At 39.6% G+C, this 9,358-nt stretch overlaps 1 protein-coding gene across 1 annotated transcript in view; it reads left to right on the top strand.

The window, feature by feature from the left end:
* The first annotated feature begins 2,554 nt into the window (after nucleotides 1-2,554).
* The window catches only part of DOCK8 (dedicator of cytokinesis 8), a 201,280-nt gene continuing 194,476 nt past the window's right edge, over nucleotides 2,555-9,358 (top strand). Inside the window, exon 1 of the mRNA XM_039888606.1 lies at nucleotides 2,555-2,928. Within this exon, the coding sequence (XP_039744540.1) occupies nucleotides 2,876-2,928 (53 nt within the window). The 5' untranslated portion in view covers nucleotides 2,555-2,875. The remainder of the gene's footprint in view (nucleotides 2,929-9,358) is intronic.

Raw genomic sequence — 9,358 nt, 5'->3', positions numbered from 1 at the left:
AGAGGAGAAGCCCAACAATTGGAAACTCAGGGGTAGTGAGAATGCAGAAGCAAGGCATTGAGCTATTTTTTTGTTTCAAAGTTACCAGCGATCTGTGAATGTATACAAGAGAAGATAAAAATTTTAAATAGGCATTTGACAAAATTAGTGGATAACACACAAACATGCTGAATTGTTAAAAGGCTGTTAAAAAAATTTGGAGTCATTTCTAACCATCAGAGAATTGACGGTGTGGAGGATAATAATCCTGGCCCAACCTTCATAGCTGGGTACCTAATTCTAAGTAGAATGAAGCATGAGCTGACATAAGATGGGAGATTTTATGATTCCCCCAACCCTACCAAAAAAAAAAAAAAGTTTCTTTGATTGCAAATTCTGAAAATTTGAGGTGGTCTCATTACATTTTATTTGCTTGTATGGAAGTCAGTATATTTTCGATCTATATGAAATTATATATTGCAAACATTCAAAAACTCAGAGAAGCTCATCTGAAAGGCCAATTTACTACACAATGGACTAAAATCTCTGGTTTAAAATATTTTCTCCAAATCGTCTACTTGTTCCCATTTTGAAGAAGTACTCGCAGTATTTTTTCTGTTTAAATATTTGCTTATGAGGCGGAGCAGAGATTGCCACCCCAAAATATGCTTTTTGGGGGTATTGATTATTTTAAGCTGGTTATTTTATGGAAAGAAAGACTCAAGAAAAATCTTCCCCCCCAACTGCCTAAAAAAATTAAGATGGAAGACCTGCTCCAGGAAGGGAGATATCATCATAGATAACTATAGTTTAATGTGAACTAGTATATGACATACAGGGAGGAACCTAGCAAATCCTATACCAAAGTCCTCCCTGTGTCCCATTATTAAAGATGGCCCAGCTAACATTTATCTACCAAACATTTGCTTTTCCAGCTCCATATGAATTGCCTTCTTGCCCTTTGAAGTCCCAACCATAATCCCCTTCTTCTTAGCTCAAGATAGCATATGAGCCTCAACTGGCCCAAATGTCCTCAAGGCCCGCTATTACTATGGAGCTCCTATATGTACCTACACAATGAATTTGGTTATTTTTCTCCTGTTAATCTGCCTCATGTTAATTTGAGTATTAGTCCAGCCAGAAGACTTAGAAGGGGAAAAGGAAAATTACTTCCCCCACCCCCACATTTATAAATCCCAGTACAATAAATGTACTTAGGAGAATTTTGAAAGTCAAAAACTCCACATTTTAAAAAGCTTTTCTTTGGATCTTATTTCATAGTTCATGTAAAATTAGATTAAACTTTGTCTTATAAGCTTAAAGGCATTGATATTTGGGAGGAAAAGTTATCTAACCAGCTCTGTAGTATTGCTAAACTACCTGAGGCAGCCAAAACCAGTGAAAGGAAGGCCATCTGGAAGAAATCTATATCAGTGCTCAGGTATTTTAGTATCAGGTTACAAATTGAAAACTAGCATTGTCCGATAGGAATATACTCTAATTTCCACATGTGAGCTACTTATATAATTCTAAATTCTCTTTAAGGCAAGACACGTTTTAAAGAGGGAAAAACAGGTGTAATTAATTTTAATAATGTATTTTGTTAAGTAATATATTTTACACTAATATATCAAAAGTATCATTTTAATACGTAATCAACATTAAAATCATTAACAAGATATTTTGCATTAATTTTTCTGTACTGTCTTCAAAATCTGGTGTGTATTTTATACATTCAACACATCTCAATTCAGACATCATTTCAAATGGTCAATAGTCACATGTGGCTAGTGGCTACCATATTGGACAGTAGCAGTTTTGAACCAAATATATCTTGCTTTAGTATTTTATGTAAGGGCAAGTTGACAGACAGAGGCATTATTTAGAGAGTGTTCTAGTATAGCAGACCAGTAACTCGAAATAAACACGGACTTTTCCACTACAGTGAGTATTGATTGGACTTTCCGATTTTTCTTGAGTTTGAGGCTGGGCTTCTTAGTAGACTTCTCAGTCTGAAACAATTAAACAAGGCTGCAACATATTCTTGAATCATAAGAAAGCTGCGTGCACTATTTCCCTGGAGAAAAGCATTCATCCCTAGTTGTAGGGGAGGGGATATATATATATATATATATATATATATATATATATATATATAGTATAACATAATGTTTACTCCATATGTATAGTATAACGTATAATGTTTATTCCTTATATAGAGAGAGCATAATGTATAATGTCTATTCCTTGGACGGATTCATTATATTTAAGGAGCCCCAGGAAGCACGATGGACATTGCTGTTTGCAAAAGCTGGTTTGTATTCTGAAGTTTCCTGTGACTCTTTCTGTTTTTGTTTGTTTGTTTGTTCTCCTAAGGCATGGTGAGACCCCTTAGTAAGGCTTGGCGTAACGAATTCCGGGGTTGGTTTTCCGACCTTGCCAACCAGGTGGGGCAGGCGGAAGAAGCAGGTTCCCCCTTGTTGCCCACAGGCTCTGGCAGCTTCGCAGCGTCGGGCAGATGGAGTTTCCGGCCTCGCTCCGTGGTCTTCTGGTCATCCGCCCGAGCTCCTTTCTGTCTGAGGTCAGGGCCCCGGGAAGAGCGAGCGGTCGGTCGCAGCATCCGGAGGGCAGTCCTGCAGCGTCCACACCCTCCTCGCCCGCCGCTCTTTACGTGCCAGGCCCGGCGCCCGTGGCTGGGCTCGCCGCCGCTGCTCGGAGGTTGGGCCCTCCCCTGGGGTGATTTCAGCCCTGAAGGTGGAAATGCGGAAGTTTCCAGCCGCGACAGACAGATGAGGCTCGGGTCTCGCTCGGCATGCGCTGCAGCGGCTCTGCAGCGCCCCAGGCCCCGGTCGTCCGCACCCCGCGACCCTAAAGGCCGACCAGTCGCCGGAGCGCTATGGCCACGCTGCCGAGCACAGAGCGCCGCGCGTTCGTGCTCAAGATCAACAGGTAAGACGCGTCCCGGGGTGCGGCGGACTGGGGGCCGCACCGCCTCAGCCCACCAAGCGGGGCGCGGGAGCCGCTCGCAGGGCTGCCGCCCGCGGAGTCCCTAGCAGTCCCCGGTGGGGGCGCGCCTGAGACCCGCCGAGCGCTGGCCCCGAAGCCCTTGCCATGGGGCACCTGAGCGCGCAATGGCCGGTGCGCCGGGCTCAGCCAGCTCCTCTTGGAAAATCCCAGCCCTCCTTCTTGTCCTCAGCCACCAGCGTCCTTTCTCAGAGCAGCCTCTCCGGCCACCTCCTCAACCCCGCCTCTCCCGCGCCGCCCTCGGGGTTCTGACAGGTGGCCAGGCCAGGGAGTGTGAAGGGCGCCGGATTAGCTATGCTGAACACACCACGGAGTTTCTTATAAACTGCTTCTTACTTTGAGGCTGCTTTGAGAAGGTACAAGAAAAGAGGTGGTTGAAATGAGAGTTTTGCTCTGAGGCTGTTGCTTCAAGACTTCAGTTGTCCTGAGTAGGGCTCTTTGCCTTTTCTTTTTATTTTTCCAGAAAAAAATTTGGCTCCTGCTGACATGGCTATTTTTATTCCCTGGTCCAAAGAAGCCATGAAGTGGAAAAAGTGATTTTTTAAAAATTCTCCATTTAAATAAACAAAAGGAATGGGCTGTGGCTGACTTTTTTACGTTTATAGCGTTCCAGCAAAGAACTGAGGACGTGGATCCAACCCACCATCCAATCCATAATCAAAATTGTACCAACTAAGTGTAAGCACATTTACCGCTCAAGTTTTCACCAGAGGTGCTTTAACTGCAGTTTTTCCTTTTCTGAAAACTACTGACAAGTATTAGGAGACATGTTTGTCTTGCCCTGAGACGCCTAGACTGTCTGGTTAAAAGATAATGTGGAACTGGTCCTGAAGGTTCAACTTCTTATTCTACTGCTAGGTGGAATACTTTACTGCTCTAGGATTTGTTAGTTCTTTACCTGAGCCTGTGAAAAGCTGATTTCACAAGAAGTTCATTTCTGTGTTCTGCTGTGTGAAGAGGTTTGAAAAAAGGAATTCAAAGCTGGGAGTAAGGAGGCGGTAAGGACTTCCAGAGGGCATATTGGGCTTTACAGGCAAGTTTATTTCTACCTGCTGTTTAGCTGTGAGCAAACCATTTCTCTTACCTATTTCTTAATCTTTCGAATGAGTTTATTAAAATGTACTGTTTATTAATGCTTGAGGCCAAAAGTTACTAGTCAAAAGGCATAAGGTACATCGGAGATGTCCTTATGGGATTTTTTTTCTGCATTAGGTTTTATAGCTGTTGCACAACAGGAGGAGCAATTCATTTGGGGGTTGTGGAGATCAAACTGAAGTTACTGATGGATGTAGCTGCGCCTGCATCCTTGTGAATTTAAGGTTAGGAAGCGTGACTCGAACAGAAAGAGACCGTGGGTTGGATGGAGTTGAGCTGGGGAGAGCACCAAGAACTGAACTAATCCCATAGGCAGACTTGAGTGGAGTCGGTGTGCCCTGGTGGTCGAGAATAAAGGCCCTGGTTGGAATCAGATTTTCTTGCAGATTGGCTCTCTGCTACAAACTGTGTGACAGTGGGCATGTTATTTAACCTCTCTAAACTTTTTAGTTTCTTTATATTTCAAATGGGGATAATCAGAGTACCTACCTCTTATGACTATTGGGAAGATTAAGTGAAATAATATATAAAATGCTGGCTCACAATAAATGTTAGTTATCCTCATCAACATTACTATCATTGTCATCATCATCTCTATTATCACCTCTTTGAAATCCTGAGAAAGAAAGGTAGGAAAGCAAGCTGAAGTTGGAGGACTTCCCATTCAGAGACCAGTTTGGGCTGGGTAAGGTGATGCCAGTGGCTGGTTGAAGTTGCCTTGGGGTTGATGTTCTCCCACATATACCTTCTATCCCCGTGCTAAGAATATCACAAACACACACACACACACACACACACACACACACACACACACACACACACACACACACTGGAACAGAATGTGTGATGTAATCTGACCAAAAAGAGCTCCACTCAAGTTGAATAAAATATAAATGGTTCCCTAAATCCTCGGGTGAGAATAAAGATCGGATATTCCTATTTGGGGGGTTCTTTTTCCTTTTGAAGCATTTTATGTATGGGGTGGAAGAGTTATGCCAAGGAGGTTAGAATAAATTGTTTACAAGAGTGGGTTAATAAGGACATACCTAGTATTAATATAATATTAAAATTCACCATTTGTTGATCACTTACTGTGTCCCAGACACTGTGTTATGCTTAATGAATTATATCATTAAATCCTTACAAAAATCTTGTGAGACTCACATGAAGTCCCATTTAGAAGAGAAAATGAAGCTTGGAGTTTAGTTGTATAAGGCCATGCAATCTGTTCAAGGCTACGCATACAGAAGTGGCAGAGCTGGGATTACAAATTGTTCCAAAGGCTATGGTTTTAACTGGGTGTGTGCTTTTTTGATACATGTATCTTAAGAATTTCCTTTAAAAGCAAGCAGGGAATTAGTTTTTTAAAAATCATTTTAGTAGCATCATTGGCCAAATTGTTCTGTATTCTGATTACTGTTTAATGTGTTTTTAAAAACTAACAATGTGACGTTTTGCAATTTTGAAATTGGAAAAGAAAATACTTTCTTTTGCATGCCTACTTACTATTTTTTAAAATAGGGCAACTTAACAAAAGTAAGACAGTGTTAAAATACGGCCATCAGTACATTCAGCATGGGTTTATATTTTTTCACCTTCTTACTCAGCATGATACAAACTTTCTCTTAAAAATGTTTATGGGTAAAATTAATGTGCTTTCTATTAAGGAAATATACAAATCTGATATATTAAAAATTTTATTTTTAAAGAGCCCAGTTTTCTGTCCAACCAGCCTCAAGAAAGAGTGAGCAGACTACCTCAAAGTTGGAAAAGAATGTGCCCACGGTTCCCAAATTCTGTGGCTTCTTACAAGCAGCATTGCCCAGTGTATGGACAGGGCCAAAGTGAAGGAGGAACCTGAGAATGCCCACCAGTGCCCATTCCCCCATGATTGCCCTGGCTCTCTCATGCTTTTACGAAGCCTAAATTTCCATGTGTTGGAAATTATCATATGGGACTTTGTCTTGTTCTGAATACCAAGTGTAATCGTGTGACTTGTTATGGTTAACCATTTCTCTAGAACCCACAGCTCAGGGAGATATAAAAGATTCTCCACTGAATTTTTATAAGCTGGAAGAACAAAATTTAATTTTTACAAGTGATATATTCTTCATTTCAGCTTAATTGTTGCTGACTTCCTATGCACAAAAGAAAGACTAGATCTGAATTAGGCAGTTTATAATATTTGCATTTGGGATTTCAGGCACTACTGCATTAAATGTCATAATGCAGTCCTTGTACGAGCACTAATTTTTATCAACTGTCTTTTGTTCTTACTGGCATTTAGTGCTTTCATAGATTATAAAAAATATTACTAACATTCTGAAGATTCACATACAAAATCTTGGTTTCTTTCGAACACAGATTAGATGTAGAACTTGATCAAATATTAAAGTAAAATAAGAACATTGGGTAAAGAGAACAAAAATCTTGAATGCAGAAAAACATTAATGACCCTCTGGATATTCAGGATTGAAAGGAATAAGTAATAATGGCTTATGCTTATATAATGGTTACTGTATGGCAGGTAGTGATCTAAGTCTTTATATATTATAACTCATTCACCCGTATGAAGTATGAACAACTACTATATCCATTTTACAGTTGGAGAAACTAAGCACAGAAAAGTAATAATGAAAATTATCCAAAGTCACAAATAGCTGATTAAGAGCAGAGCTGGGATTCAAATATACGCAGCCTTCCTCCAGAATCCTCTGCCTTAACCACTGTACCATGCTGCCATCTAAGTTTTATTTTTAATGATAAAATAATTAACATTTATTGACTATTTACAATGTGCCAAGTCTTGTGCTAAGAATTTTATATATCTTCATTTCATCATTGTAGAAAAGCCACAAAATATTAAGCATCATAATCATTAGAGAGTGATTTATAGAAGATAAAAAAAAAAGAGTGAAGAAGACAGATTGCATTCAGAACAACTCCAATAATTTTGGGCATGAGGACCAAAACAAATTGAAAGTATAGAGATCTTCTTGAGAAGTATTTGATAATTTTGTCTGCAGAGATGATGCAAGCATAGAAATATATGTATTCGTATGTATAGATGTATGTCTGCAGTGTGACAGTGCTGTTTGTTGTAGTGGTGGCGGAAAGGGACCTGGTGCTTTCAGGAATCATTTCATTTGTCCAGCATATTCTAGACCAAAGACCAATGAAAGAGGCTTCAGGCAGTCGAACTTAGAATTTTGATCTTTCACATTCAGAATAATTTTTTTCCAGATTATTGGGAATGCTCCACTCGAACTTCAGGCATCTTGTGCAATTGAAAGAACCTTCTGCCAGGCTGAAATTTTCTCCCATTGGAGTTCTTTGAGCTCTGACAACTCATATACATGTGCAAAGCTAGTGTTTACTTCTACATGGAAAGAAGTATAATTACATCATGTGGTTACCTAGGGGGAGAGAGAGAGCTCGAGCTCAAGGGAGCGCGTCTCCTGTCTCAACTTTCCACATAGAGCTAGTGATGGAATGGGATGATGTTAAAAACAGCTCAACTTTCCACCTTCTTTAACAGGGACCTTGTGAAGGCAGGCATGTGACTGTACTCAGACTTCTTGCTGGAGAACACTAAGAAACAGGAATGCTTAGTTCTTTTCAATCTTGAACTACCAGGTTACCTAATGATAGTCAGGCTAAACTGGTATGACATTAAGAAATGAGGAACTGTGAAATAATTGACCCCTTCTACTTTCTCCTGTCTCTTGACTTTCTGGCACATGGATGAGTTAGTAAGTGTGTAAATCCTAGGCTGGTTAGTTTGATAGTTTGTTCACTCATTCATTCACTCTAGCTATTGAGGGTTGCTTTGTTCTAAGTACTGTGCTAGGCTCTGGAAATACAGAGACAGGCAAGTGATGGCCTTGCCTGCAAGGAACAAAAGATTAACTCCAAATTATGGGCTGGTAAAGGATGGAGGCTTCCCTTGCACCCTAGCCCTCTGTACTGAGTGTGGTGCCTTCAGAGTGGTCATCTTGGGTGTTCTGCCACTTATTCTAAGAATAATAGCATTATCCAGACATTTTTGGAAATCCTTTTAGAATCGCTCTCAGAGACTGGAGTACAATTATTTTAAAAAATAAGTTCAATAGTATGAAATCTTTTTCTTTTGAGGGAGAATTTACTTTCTTTCTTGAAAAGTGTCTAACTATAGAAAATATAAATAATGATATAGCAAGTAGCTGAGGGCCCACTGACCAGAATTAACAAACATTAACATTAGGTCACTTTTGCTTTAGAGCTTTGAAATTAAAAAAGAGAACATTACAGATGCTAGAAAAAAAAAAAAGCCCAAAAAACAAAATTCAACTGAGTTAATTTGAAGATCTATTTGGCTTTATTAAAGAGATTCACAAATTGGACAGCACCCCATCTAGCAACTAGAAGGGTGCTCCGAGGGGTTGTACAAAATAGAAGGTTTTTATAGACAGAAGGGGATGGGGCTAAGAAGTTAAACAGTGGATTATTTCAGGCAAAGACACCTTTCTTTAGGGGAAAGCAGGGGGTCTCATCAGGTAGATTACTTCACTAGTATTGTTCAGAAAATTTCAGACTAATTGGTTTAAAATTCTATTCCTGGAAGAGGCTGAAACTGCAGTTAGTTTAGTCATTAAGTTTTGGTTTGGTGATGTGGCTTAGCAAAAGTTACTCCAATTTGGCTGTTTTATTTTTTCTAACACAGAAAACTTTGAAGTCACCCTTTGTTCTGCTTACCATTCCTATTCTCCCTTCTCCTCCTTCAGAGGCCAACACTATCACCAAGTTAGTTGCACTTTTATTGTGTGTGTCTATACATATCTATACATAAGATATTGTATGGTTTGTAGAATGAGCCAAAATCATAAGTATTCAAGCAGGCCAGCTAAATTAGGTAATCTCAGTATGAGTTGAAGATAAGTTGGCACTGTAAAATAATAGAGCAGTTTTTCAGATGCCTCTTCAAGTAGCTCTGAAAGCAATTGCAAGAAGTTCCAAAGTGATTTCAGGAAAACAGCCCTATCGGAATAAATAGTATGGCACTTCTTGTGTGGAATTATAATGAACAACAGTCATTTGGATGTATACATTGTGGTAATGTTTTTCTATTTCTCCTTACATTATAGTCATATTACTCATTTACTAGAATGGCCAAGAAATTTAAAAAAATATATTTTTCTTCATCAGATGAATGTCTCCATGATTTTCATTTGATCTGAGATAAGCAGTTGAGTTGATAACAAGTTTATTTTTAAATAATATG

This window comes from Pteropus medius, unplaced genomic scaffold (assembly GCF_902729225.1).
Source record: "Pteropus medius unplaced genomic scaffold, Ma_sr-lr_union100, whole genome shotgun sequence".
Lineage (NCBI taxonomy): Eukaryota > Metazoa > Chordata > Mammalia > Chiroptera > Pteropodidae > Pteropus > Pteropus medius.
This window is presented reverse-complemented; position numbering and strand designations above follow the sequence as displayed.